At 38.6% G+C, this 14689-nt stretch overlaps 1 protein-coding gene across 1 annotated transcript in view; it reads right to left on the bottom strand.

Annotated features, from left to right (window-relative positions):
- RFTN1 (raftlin, lipid raft linker 1) overlaps window positions 1-14689 on the bottom strand; it is a 96048-nt gene that overhangs the window by 52080 nt on the left and 29279 nt on the right. The window contains exon 3 of the mRNA XM_084220926.1: window positions 3583-3769. Coding sequence (XP_084077052.1) covers window positions 3583-3769 — 187 coding nt within the window. The remainder of the gene's footprint in view (window positions 1-3582; window positions 3770-14689) is intronic.

Below are 14689 nucleotides of genomic sequence, written 5' to 3'. Positions count from 1 at the left end.
CAAAAACCTGGGCTCAAAGAGTTTTCTTCACACAACTGATACAAGATTCTTCAAGATTTCTTCCTCAAGAAACCCATGTATCTCAGAACTCAGGACAGATAATACAACAGACAACTGCCTTTTAGTTAAGTCCACTGAAATTTAGAGGGGGAAAGAAAGTACTCATGAGTGTTCAATTTATTATTCTTTTATCTGACTCTATTCTATGTGACTTTCAAACGACTTTCCAATCAACTGCTTAGTGTACACCATGCCATTAGATGCTACAGAAATATTTAAATTTATTATATTAAATTTAATAAGAACAATGGCAGAGTTTTTTAGCAACTTGGTAGACTACCTTCATGCCCAGTGCCTCTAAAGAGTTAAACATCCCTACATTTATTTAACTTACTTTAATTGAACGTGATGTCTTTTGCACTGCAAACAATTGCATTGTTGATTTTTTAAAAAATCTGTCCCCTAATTCCATATTTTCCCGAACACTTTTGTTGGATAACCCTTGATTTTCAACACGTACAGCTTCCATATATGACAGGGATGTGTTTCTTCAAATGTCCTACAGCAGGACATTTGAAGACTCCTATTTCCATATTTACCACAAATGATTATATATCCAAGATAACAAAGCCAGAGATACCGGATTAAACAGAAAGCTATCAAAGTGACTTTAAAAGTCACCTTAATGTACAATGCCATTGCAAATTCACTAGGAATATTTTGAAACTATGGGACAATGGCAAAATAGGACAAAAATAACACTAACAGGTAATTTCCATGAATTCTAATGCACAATACACCTCAGCACTACCTTTTCCATTTTACTGCTGAACAAATTCAGGCACTGCAAATCTCACTGACAGCAGCAGCATGGTGCTCCTGATATCCATCATCTGCTGCAGCTGGCATAGCTTCTTCCTACCTTTGGGGAGGCAGAGCTATAAAACTAAGTCCTCAAAGCACAAATCAACAGTATTAATTTTAAACCATAAAACTGACACGGAAAAGTGCCACCCTGACTAAAGACTAATTCAAGCATTCAGTTCTGTCTCTGTATAGATGGAATTGGCATTACTGTAGGCACTAATGCAACAATTTCATTTCTGTTCCATTCAGAGAACAAAAAAAGGAAGGTGCAAAAAACAGTCGGTATCTGCCAAAGGACAGATGAAGTGCAGAGTGTTGGAGCCACCTGTGGTGAAACACCTGCAGTGAGAAAAGAGCTGCAGCCTCAGGTGCTCTGCAGGAAGTGCCCAGGAAGCCCAAGGATGGGCCCCACACCAAGATACAGAGTTTTTCATGACTCCTGGCTTCCCATGAACACCATACCACCAAAGGGATGGATTTGTACTCCACAGCATAAATGATGTTACCAGTGATCCTACAACTGTGGCTGGACTACTTTTACTCCTAAAATCTTATGACAGAAATAAACACTCATCTGATCTTAGCCTAAGCAGACCTAATTTCTACCCATAATTTAACTGTGATATACAGAGACTGCCTTGAGATGACAAGACACCTGACAGTCCTCAGGGGGAAAAATATAATTTCATCATTATCAGCAGTGTAATGAGAAAGGGTAATTAAAAAAATTAACAGTATGTCTTTTTTCTTCATACTGTTACATATTTTTAGTCCCCAGATGTTTGTGGAATGACATGAACTTGCAGTTCAGATACAGGTGGTCTCTAGGCAGGCCACAGTTATCTGAAATCCGTGCAACACACACTCTCTTCGTCACACTTGGCAATGCAAATATTTGTTGCACCCACACACTATGGCAGAAGCTGCTTCCATACTCTCAGCCAAACTCAGGAACATTTAAGCTACATGAAACATCAAACTGATGTAATTTCCCTTTCTGGTACTTGTTTTTTTCCTGCTTCACCACGTCTCTTCCGCTTCCCTAGGCAGTCAAAAATGACAGATAAGAAAATGCAGAGAAACAGACTGTGACTGTAAAAGGAAATATAATTGGTTCAAGACTCTCTACTGTCTTCAATTTCGTACAGTCATTTACAGCTGTCTAAAGTGTGTGACACTGGCACCCAAGTGAGTGAGCAGGCAATTAAGATTTTGTACTCTTCCACAATCACTCTGCACAGATATGAACTACTGGACACTGAGCACTCTGGCTTGAGGACCACATCACTGAGAAGGAATCTGCTCTTCCCTGACAGGCCTTCAGAGCTCAGACCTGGAAGATGTTGAACCTTCAAGACCCCTAACCAAGAGAAGTCCTTAAGCACTTACTTAACATTACAAACTCATGCATGTAAATACTTTCATTGCTTGCAGCATGTGTAGGCAGGGAAGACAAAGCCCCAAAACCACGCAATCTCAGCCCACCATCACGCAACAAGTCCACTGCTCAGCCAAATATTCTATGCTTTAACCATAAAACTGGAAGCCATTTAAACAATAATAACAGGCAAGCCAGCATGAAGTTCAGTATTAATAAAACTAAAATCAAGTCAAGGCAAATTAAAGGTTATTTTAGAAACTCAAATTGCCTGTGACACCTAACGCTTACATACACTTGCTAACAAAATGCAGAACTTTTTCCTTAGGTCAGAGGCTGAATTTCAACTCTATCCAAAGCCTCTATCAACTGGCTACCAGGCTGAAGCAAATTGAATGGGGAATGGTTTGCTTTTTAAATAGAAGTATAAACCATCCTTTCCTTCAAGCATCAGCACAAAGGGGGGGACTAGGATTGGCAGATGGAGGTTTAATTATCTGCCAGTCTTCAGAATTGGTCATGGTAAGAAGGGCTCAACTGGGGAATGCAGCTGATGTAGGAAACTGGAGAGAATGGCTGCAACAATACAGGTAGCTGCAGAGTTGGGAGTGGTCAGATAATATTAAATTAGGCTTTAAATAATTAACCAAAAATCATATGTGTACAAATATCCACATTTCAATTTTCTTCTGGCCTATTTAACAGCACATCCTACAGATTTTTTTTTTTAGAAATCATATTAAATCATAAAAGAACAGAATTCCTGTTTCTTTATTCATCTCAGACTTTATGTAAAATATTCTTAATGCATTTTAATAAGTGCACAAAGCAGGAAAGCAATCTTTTTATTTATGGAGTTTGTACTGACTACGACTTGTATGGTTTAGAGGAAAGAAGGGCCTAAAGTCTATGCATAAATTTAAGAAGTATGCATTAGTACTACAGTTCTCAAATTAATTGCATTAACTGTAACAGTCTAAACACAAAACATGCCTTTTCAAAGCAAACAATTCTCCTGTCATAATTTAATCTAATAAATTTTTAAAGGGTACCAACAAGACCATCCTCACAAACTGTCATGCACAGGGCTTGTTTGTTTGCCTCTCATGACAACACATCCCAAAATACAGAGCATATTTCAACTTGTTATTCTCCAAGTCGCCTGCCAAACTGCAGACAAATTGTAAACATGAAGAACATGTTAAGCCTATTCAAGCCCACAAAAAAAAAAATCAAGTCTTGCACAGTAAACTCTGCTATAATTTCCTGATGTAGGTCAAAACTCGGCAGGAAATCACATTGTCTATTTTTATCCCAGTTCACTGGAAGTGCTTTACCTTTCTGTTTTCTTGATAAGCACAGCCCTGAAGATTTGTTCCTGGGGAGTTTTCTCTTTTTCATCAGTTGGTTGCACAAAAGGGTGGACAGCAGCCAAAATAAAGCCCTGCTGGTACAATTCTTCCAGCTGAGCTGGAAGATCATACAAGGAGGAGAGCTTGATTGCAGATGATCCTGGCAGCTCAGCTGGAAACAAAAAGAAATTGGTCAATAATCTGACACTGGACTACCATGTATTTTAAAATCCAGGCTCTTCAGAGTCAAGTAAGCTTCACACTGATCTACAATATTAACACCAAAACTGACCTTCCCTGAGACCCATTTTGTATTTCATATTTTAAAGCAGGCTGTCTTGGCGAAGGACTTGTATTACACAAGAGACTTGCGCAATTAAACAAGAAATCAGATACATTAAAATGCCAAATCCACTACACAGTCTGGCGAGGTAAGTTGAAGAATTTAATAAAAACAAGGCAGTTGGTCAAAAGATATTCTAGGTTTTAGTAGTTGTCATAGTAATGCAAGTAAAGAAGAGTGAGCCATGAGTCAGAAACACAAAACAAGAGAAAAGAGTCAATGAAGGCAGAACATGTCAAATTCAAAAGCTATAAAAAGAAGGATCAATCTACACAAAATCAGTCTAAGAGATCACTGATGCAAGATGCTGATGAGACCAACTATCTGCCAAAATGTCTGATGAGAATTTTGTAGGTATATTGATAATAGGAACGTTGAGTGATGCATACCTATAGCAATGAGAAACCTTTTAGAATAAACACTAAATCTTATACCTCAGGGTTTAAGCAAACCTATATATTAGAGGAGAAGATAAGACATAGTATATGAAAATAATCCTTTCCCAATCTGCTTACTGCAAGGTTTTATGCCATCCTGTCAAGTATTTGTTGCTGACTCCTGTCAGACACTTGACATACACATGGATATTTCAGTCAGTATAGCAATTGCCCTTATTTCTTCGGAGTCTTGTGGGATTCAAAAGAAAATCCCATAAATCACCTAAAACAATCTTTTATTCTCTTCTTCTCTACATCAGTAATTCCTCATACACTTTTCATATTTTATGGGAAATGACATCTCTCTTTCCTGAGCTTTGCCTCTTCATTTCCATCTCGCTTGAAGGATATTTATTATGTCATCTAAACCACACCAGGGCATGAAGGATGGTGAGGTCCCGGGTGTTTTTCCCTCCCACTAAAACCAGGAGGGAGGGGATGCTGAAAGAAGCACAACAAATGTTCCCAGCACCTTGCAAGCCTTTGCTAAAAAAAAGCACTGGAGAATAGTTTGTATGAAATAAGCGGGCAATGCAAAATAAGGTTTCATTGTACTGCTTTTTCCATCAAACCGTATGGCTACCCTTTATGAATAATTTAAGGGGTTATCAAAAAACTAATAAATATTCAAACCAAATAATACCAAGGAATAATTTAAATAATAATAGAATAGATGTGCTTGGTATGTTTTTTTCTTTATATAAGACCACATTCCAGAAGGGAATAATGGAACTTTTTGACCAGGAGTTTAAGATGTAGAATTTTTTATTATTTTTACAAATAAAATGAGATCCAAGCAACATGCACATTGACAGACAATAGGGCTCTACCTTCTACAACAGCATACAAATCACTTCAGAGTCATAAAAAGAGAAGGCACAATGAATAATGCATAATAAATAATAAACCAAACAGTTACTTACTGGAGCCTACTGGGGATAAAAATAGGAAAACCCAGATTTTAGAGAACTCCATTTTCCCTCTTGTGCTCAGAGACTCCAAATATTTTTGACTACACTGCAACTAATTAATTTCTAAATGAGGGGTTTACTTGGATACAATGGAATGACTAAACACTACTCAGTACTGTTAATTCTGGTCAGAGTGCTCCAATTTTTAACCATCCCCTATGAAAACCGATGCTTGCCTGGAGTACATATGTAGCATCAGGATTCTTCTGAGGATAACTTGCATAAGATTAGTAAAAAGTCTAGTCATTAACATGGGAGACTGGCTGCTTCCTCCTAAAAGCTAAACATGAGGAAAAAGTGTGGAAATGCATGTAATTGGAGCCTTGGGATGTAACTTGATTAAAAAAGAAATGTAATAGAAAATAGAGATGGGTGGGATCATCCAGCTAGTTCATCCTACTACCTAGAGGCAGGATCAGTTCTAGTTTAGTTGTTTCTCCGTTTTTCTCATCTATTTTTAAAAACCTTTAGTAATGGAAATTCCACAATCCCCTTAAGTCATTTTTCAGCACTTCTCTATTCTTCCTACTCAAAACCCTTTCCTAGCACGTGGCCTAAATTTCCCTCTCTTAAATTCATGATTGCTACTTCCCCACTAGAGTATTTCTTTTCTGCAACAGCATTTCATAACTCCTAACATCATCCATGCTTTAATCTTACTTTCTTTATACTGTGTAAACTCAGTCCTTTCAGTGGTCCTGTTCTTCTGTCTTCTGTATTTCTAAGTAACTTTTGATGTTCTCTCCTGATTCTCTTCAACTGTCCACGTTTTTCTTCAAGTAGAGTACCTAATTTTGACCACAGTGATCCAGCACAAGCCTCACCACTGCTTTGTAGAATGGAAAACTCTTAAAAGTTACTACATCCTATGTAAGTTTACATCATCCCAAGGGGAAAAAAAACAAAGGAAATTCTTCTCCCCATAACTATCAGTGGCCAATTTTCCTGTTTTTTGTGAATTTTAGGATTTTTCTTTCGGATCTCAAGGGCCATTCTGGATTCTGACTTTCACAGTATGAACAGCACTTCTCAGACTGGCAACTGTAATAAACATACTCAGCAATTGTTGCTGCAATAGTTAATGGAAACTATGAATTTTAACAGACTCTGACCAGAACAATTTTAAGCCTTACAACTAATACATCTTTTTGGTTTGACACTGAACTATTCCTCATTTCTCCTCAGACTAGAGATCCTTCACAGCAAAAAAAAAAAGTTCCTGTTAGACAACTGATTGCCACAAGGTCTATGAGTTTTCTGGACCTACAGACCTCTGCTGTGCATTCTTGTTACTCTCCAACTGGTTTGAGTTGTGCAGATTCCTCCCCAGAAATCCCTGCTACACATCATCCTCTGCATATTTCATAACACATTTATTCCAGTAACTTTCTGGGCATTAAGTTGGGCTAACAATCTCACAAAACTCTTTCAATGTAGGTTAAAAAAGGACATCACATTTTACTCGAGTTGTATTCATTCTTCAACAGTCTTCAATCTTGAATTATAAAGATTCAGTTATTTCTTCAGCTAATTCCTCTACAGTGCATACCTTTAAGTTTGGCCTACTTGGAAACATCTCATTTATTAAAGCAGTTGTCAATCTATCTTACTTTACCTTAGAAAAATGCTAACATTTTCAGAAAACCTTACCCAATTTCCAGTAAAATATATTAAAATGCTTGGTTTAGTTGTTAAAGAGAATTCTAACTATATCATTTTGGAAGCAAAAGGAAGACCAAAACTGTGTACAACAGGGACCTGTGTAAGGTAAAAGAGCAAATGAAAAACCAAATAAAATAACACCAATGCTTATAAGCCTTTATCTTGCCAAAACATAATGCTGACTTCTTTTATCAGCCTCTCTTTTGCTCTTGAACTGCAGTTAGCTCTAAGTTTTAGGTTCTGGTCCATATTTGCACATTTATTGTTGTATTTCTCAATGCGGCCTCAGAAGATTCCTTTCTTTACCATGTAGATGAGTGTGTAAGAAACTTGAAAATGAAAGCCACATTCTTCACTTTGGTTAAAGCTGAAGGTGGAAATAGTGGTGCTTGCTGCTTTTGGACTGGATCACCAGACAAATTAGTTTGTTGTCGGATACATACAGAAAACTAAACTCTGTACAGACTTTTTAAAAAGAATGAAAGTTTGTGTTATACAACTGATACCTGTAAGGTGACTTTCCTGGGTCTAGGGACTTGTGCATTCTTTGCTGCTAATGGAAAAACCTGACCAGATATTCTCACTTACCCTCATCTTACCACAGAGAAATCAATAAGAGGAGTGAATTTCTGTCACGGTGAGGGAAGTCTTGGGACTCTTAATGTAAGAATCAGCAAGCTCTAACTTTATTGATAAGCACTAGACTTTTATACACAACAAGTAATAAGTTCATGCATATTCTGTAAGCTAAACAATCTATTGGTTATACTACAATATCAGCTCTTCCTCATTCTTGAGAACTTACATTTCTACTTCTCACATCTCATCCTCATTACTGTTATCATACTACTGCTACACTCAAGGACACAGTTTCTTGCAGGTAAAGAAACTCAGATTAGCTGGGTTCGGTACTTTCCTAGTCCTTCCTTGGTCAGCTAACAAAAGTATGTTAGTGTGACCTCTGTCCTTTAGCCCTTCCTCCAAAAATTTCCATAAAAATCTACAGGTTTTCATGTATATTTGAAAGTGGTCAATTCTGCAGCTCCAAAAAGCAATTTATGGGAAAAAGAGAAAGGAGACACAGTCTACTACCAGGATCCTGAGGGACTAGGAGCAGGCTGAGAAACAAGACAGGGAAGACAGATATTGAAGAGGACTTTTTCCTCTGTTAAGGAGCTCCTCTTTCCCTCCCAGTGGATCATCCAGGGCTTCTACCGCCGAGAACAAACAGCCACTGACTGGCTTCAAACTGAAGCATCTCATATGACCTCTGACAACTGTGCTATAGTCCACACTAACAAGGGAGATATCACCTGATCAAATACTAAGAGAGTTACAGCAACCATCTATAAAAAGTAGTCTGATTTTTGCATATTAAAACAATAGACTTGGGTACCTTTGAGATGCTGTAAACCAACAATCTGAAGTAAGAAAGGTGTACTATGCCTTATAAAATAATCCCTGGATTCACCTATTAGCCCTTGCTTAATGACACCCATCATCAAGTAGAAGACATCTTTATATAATATATATACTCAACAGATTATGTGATTTTAACTCTATTCTGTTTGATAAACAGCAACTTCCTCTTCCTAACACATTTAAGACAAAGTGAACTTTATTATTTTTTTACTTTCCTATTATGTGTGATAGCTATGCCCCAGAAAAGCTGAAACATTAAATGTCAAAATGGCATGTATTTAATTTCTCTTTACTGAAATGGTCAAATCTGAGGTCAAATTTGGGTCTTAGTTTCTTGGCACATATCCTTAATACTTTATTTAAAAGAGCAAACTTAATAGTTCTACTTTAAATTTCTATTATCCTGTCTATCTACTACCCTGTAACATTAGCTTAGTTTGCTTACTCCTACAAAACAAATTAAGTGTTGGGATTTTTTGGTCTTCATTTTTCAACATACTTTTCTAATTAAGCTTTTGTGCTCTTATTTCAGTCACAGCTGCTAAAGGCAGATGGAGCCCTCAATGACAGTTCACGTTACAGGTGAAAACGTTCCACAAAAATAATTGGGACTCGTTTTAACTATTCCTTGTTACCTTTTAAAGTTTTCATGTTCATCTGCATATTAAATGTTCCTCAATTTATTGTGGAACATTAAATAAGCCTTTTTCATAGAATCACAGAATAGTTTGGGTTGGAAGGGACTTGAAAGATCATTTAGTTCCAGTCCCTCTGCCTTTGCATTAAAACAACCAAAGATCAAATTTGTGCGTACATAGATTTTACACATTCTATCTCCGTACCAGGTACAGAAGAAAACACTTTGCTCAAGGTGTGACACATCATGGGGTCTGAAAAAAAGGCAGATTGGCAAACTCAACAGACCCACCCTATTAAGTGATGTAGCAACTCAGTTACCCGCTAACTGCATCCATATTACTCCTATTTCATAAAATCACAGAATGGTTTGGATTGAAGGCTCTTTAAAGATCATCTGGTCCAATTCCCACAGCAAGGCCCATGGACCTGTTCTACTAGATCAGGTTGCTCAGAGTCCAATCCAACCTGACCCTGAATGTTTCCAGGGTTGGGGCATCCACCACCTCTCTGGGAAACCTGTTCCAGTGTTTCACCATCCTCATTATAAAAAAATGTCTTAAGTACAATCTAAACCTATCTTTTTAGCTTAAAACCATCACTCCTCCTCCTACTGCAACACACCCTATCAATAAGTTTGTCTCCATCTTTCTTGCAAGCCTCCTTTAAGTTCTGAAAAACCACAATAAAGTCACTCTGGGGCCTTCTCCATGCTGAACAAGCTCAACTGTCTCTGTCTTTCCTCACAGGAGAGGTACTCCAGCCCTGTGATCAGCTTTGTGAACCTCATCTGGACCTGCTTCAACAGGTCCATGTCTCTCCCATGCTGGGACCCCAGAGCTGGATGCAACACTGCAGCTTGGGTCTCACCAGAGCAAAGGAGAGGGGCAGAATCCCTCCCCTTGACCTGCTAGCCATTCTGCTTTGGATGCTTTGAACACATTCTGCTTGGTCATGTCCAGTTTTTCATCCACCAGCATCCCCAGGCCTTTCTCAGCAGGCTGCTCTTGATCCCTTCACCCCCAGGTCATACTGGTACTTGGGGTGGCACTGATCCCAGTGTGGGACTTGGCACTTGGCTCCTTTAATCTCATGAGGTTCCCATGGGCCAACTCCTTTCGCTTATCCAGGGTCCCTCTGAATGGCACCACGTCCCACAGGTGTGTGGGATGCACCTGCACCACTCAGCCTGCTGTCATGCACTCCATGTCATATGCCCAGGCCTAACATGTATTATCAGGCCTTCAAGAAATACTGTTTTCTTTTTCAAAGCGCAGGATGAGACTGTTCCCAATCCACGGCCATTCCTGTGAGCGATTCCTGCTCGAGGCACCCATAGCCAGTGAACTGTGGGCCAACCCAAGCTCCTCCTGTACCTCCTCTGTCCAGCATCACAAATCTTGCAGGCCCTTCCACCAAACTACAGACGCTTCAGGTCACTCACAGAAAGAATGATGTCCTCCTGTCTCCTCCCCAGGGAAGCCCAGGGTTCATGGAGCCCTCCTCAGAAGAGGGAAGCTCCTGACAGAGGGGTCACAGGGGTGACCTCAGTGCAGCTCTCCCTCCCCCACTGAGGGCTCAAAGCCACATAGTTGCCCCTGAGCAGGGCTGAGCCTGTGAGCTATAAAGAATCAAACAGTCAGGCACGCTACAGACTTTGTCACTCCTGCTCACTACCTCCATGCACCTCCCTACTCAGCATGGTTTTTGTGCTCCTGTCCTTCCAAAGCTCCCAGATCTCTTTCCTCCACTACACTGAGCACGTAGGAGAGCACTCAAGTCCAGAAAATCTCCCATGTTTTCACACAGGCCCCTTTTATGACTGTTTATAACAGCCCTGATCGTTTGTAGAATTGCAAGGCAAGCATACTTCCTCTATTTAGTATAAAGATTGCTGTTCCTTAATTTAATATCAATTTCTTTCCAGCAACTTTAATCTAATTTAAAGAAATCAAATCTACAGCAGACTAACTTCTACAAGAGCAAAACACTGCCTCCGTATTAGGACCAGCCAAAGAAATTTAACTCAAAAGTTTACCCTGAGAGGATGCTGTTTCACCTGCCTTAAAACATTTGGTAAGAACATGTCAGCTGCAGCAAAGGTTTTAATTTGCATAGTGTTCAGAAATAAAAGTAATGTATTCATGTTTTACAAGATCAAAGTGGTTAAATAAGCACATTGTTTTCAGTATTTTTATGAATTTCCACTCCACTTGAAATTTTGGAATTACCCGTATTACTGGAATTGTCATTTCCTGATGGAAGGTAGAACTGCAGTGACAGAATGTGCACAGTTATTACAACAAGTAGGATACACAAACAAACCAGTCACTAGGAGCAGCTGGTTTGGGTAAGCTGAACACTGACTGCTAAATGAAGGACCATCCTGTCAGGCCACCTTTTGGTTTGCCAAAGTCCTTGGGTTTCTCTGTTCAGGCCCTGAGGGCTGAATGGCATCGCAGCCCTTCTCAGAGAGCTCGCGATCATCAGAATCTAAGTGAAGGAAGGTGCAGGGTAAGAACCTATTGTGAAGTGTTGACTTTCCTCTTATAATGCAAGACAGACTGGAAAAAATCCCCTCTCTCTACTATAAATAAGAAAGTTTTCACTGACTTATTCAGCAGTTAGTTTGGAACAGCTGAAGGAATCCAGATAATCATCCTTTCCAACTATTCTGGCTTGCTACAGCCAGTTTGTTACTCTGGAGGGAAGACAGCAAACTGGTCCTTGAATATTCTCAAACCACTTACAGACTCATCCTGATAGAAGGTTATTTCCATTGTGTCAATCTCACACACACACAAAATATTAAACCATTTATTGCAATTTTTCCATTCTTTGTTACAAACGCTAAAGAACTCTCTTTCATGCAGCACAAATTATCTGTGGGCCAGAACAATGCAACCATGCTACTCTCACTTAACTATAATTATTCTTTCCTCATTCGACCCACAAATAATTTCTTACTACCAACACAAAGCTATCAAAGTACTTCTAATGAAAATAAAGACAAATCTACCAGTAATGTAACTTAAAGAACATAAAACAGTAAACACATTTCTAGCAAGTCTTGTGATGAGTTCCCAATAATTGTTTCTGAACTAAAACCTACCAAACAGATGTTTAAGCAGTATAACTAACCTAGCAGAAAATATGTGGTACTCGGGACACTTGAATTACCATGAAACACTAGCATTAGTGCTTGAATTACCATGATTAGTTTGAATTACCCTGAAACACTAGCATTAGTGAAACACACTAATGCTAGAATTCAATGAGCTAATAGCTCAAGCCTTTGGAGCAACAACTATACAAGCTGTACTACAGTCTCTTTTCCTTCTGAACAGAGCTTGAGCTTCCATGAGGTGCATATATAGGTTCCTTAATTTCAAAGAGAAGATGGATAGTATTGGTGTACTACTCCTCAGACTGTCAATAGAGGCAAGATACTGGATGTTAATATAACTCATGGATTTTTCAGTTATGCTAAATGACATTCTCAGTGGTTTTTCTCTCAATGTTGAAGTCAAATACAATAAATGTTCCCATAAAAGAAAGTATGGATGAATATGCAAGAGCAATCAGTGCTTCATAAATGAAGGTGTCTGTTCAATAAGCTCCTAGTGTTTACTTTTAGTGAAAATGTAATAATGGAAGTTTAAGATGTTCAAAAGCAAAGCACTGTATCTTAAAGTGCTAGAGGGCCACAGAAAGACTGTGAAACTGCATATATACCTTTAGAACGCATGTAAATACATAGAAATGTACAAATGTATGCAGGTACACACAGATATACACCAACATTCTTTTCTTTCCTATAGCAAACAGCAGATTCGTGTATTAGCCAAAGTGACAAAGTACGAAGATAACTCACAGATGCAATGAGACTACATGAACTTATCTGATCAATTGTGCTGTCAAATCTCATTGCATCTCAGACTTATCTTGCTTGTTGCCCAGTTAAAGTTTCATTTCTATGTCTTGCAAGTATAAGAAAAGTATCTTAAGAACAGGGTATGTTTGCCACAATGATGTGGTTATGCATGGGATGGCTTAACTTCTGGTGTTTCAGAAAAAAAAGGAAATGCCCAGGCTATCACCTCCACTAGGTAAAAAACAATGACTGAACAGAAGTTTAGTAACCTAAATAAATGACCAAGCACTTAAACGATTGACAGCTTATACCCATTAGCTTGTGGGCAGAATTATACAAAATGAGCAAACAGAAGACCACCTACTAGAGGTTAAAAGGGTTAATGACTGTGCAAAAAGCAAAATTAAAGAAGGTGAAAAAGGGAAGGGACTTCTCATTTAAACTTGCACAGAAATAAACCTAGGAAATCCTATCCATTCTGCACTTGAATAGCTCTTCAAAATGCTATTTTTTCAATTTGGCACTCCCTCCTCCTTAGTTCTACTTCCTAAATTGGTCCAGACTGAACACAGAGATACCAAAGACAGGCAATTTACATTTCACAAAACCAAGGAAATGCCAGTTATGTCCGACCAAACACAGGAAGTGCTCAAAGTTACATTTTATCCATACGGACTTGTTATCTGTATAAATTCTTGAAGATGAGTATTACATTGAACTACAGAGGAGAGAAAGGTTTAATTCTGGACTACAGGAAGGACCAGCAAGCTGATTCACGTGTATTTCCATCCCTGCCACAGCCCCCCAAAGTACTGGTTCCCTCTCCTAAATCCGATTCAGACACAAAATGAATCTGTTGACGGCAATATTTCAGCTGCCAAAGTCTAACACTGAATGCTGTTCTCTTTAACAGCTTAAGCAGCAGTGAAACAGGACTTCCCATCACTTCTACCAGCAGTGCAGCAAGTCATGTCTCTCACAGCAAGCAGCCAGTTATCAAATACTTTAAAAGGAGGGAAAGGGGAGCTACCCAACAAGCAAAAAAATAGTACAACTCACTGAAGAGATCTTCTGATATCTTGCATGTTGGTGGCATCATAAAATCTGGAGGGCTGATGCTTTGACCCCCACTCTAACTAATGTGCCTGCCATTTTTCTTAGCAGCAATAATAATGGCAAGTTTCACAGCTTACTCTGCAGCCTACCAAATCTTCATTCCCTCCCATACTTTTTAAAATGTATTTTGTCTTTTCCCCCTGTCATAACCCCTCCTTTTCCTTTCCTTCTCCTCTTCTCTGTTTTATGCTTCACTTCAATGTTCTTTCCATATTTCTGGCAAATTTTCATTTCAGATTTTAGAACTGCAGAATATAATAAAGTAACACTGGCTCCTTTGCAAATTGTACAAAAAGCAAGCAGTAAGAAAATAGCATTGAAGTAAGGAAAAAACCTGTAAAAAGCATAGATAATATCCTCAGATAAGTACAAAATTGTCTACTTTATTAAGTTTCAAATTATGTAGAATTTATTCATTTTATGGTATACTTTGCTGGATGAGAAAAATCTCCTCTGAAATGGAATTTTTAGCATTTCTTAGCTTTCCAAATCACTACATCCTATTGTCAATAAAATGCTGCATGGGCTGATTCTTTAAGGAGGTCAAAAGCAGAAAGGTACATATATCCATCTATGTATTTCCATCCAAACCAACTGAGAACAACCTTGAGATTACTGTTTTCAATTTTAA

This window comes from Fringilla coelebs, assembly GCF_963513975.1.
Source record: "Fringilla coelebs genome assembly, chromosome: 1".
NCBI classification, from domain to species: Eukaryota; Metazoa; Chordata; class Aves; order Passeriformes; family Fringillidae; genus Fringilla; species Fringilla coelebs.
This window is presented reverse-complemented; position numbering and strand designations above follow the sequence as displayed.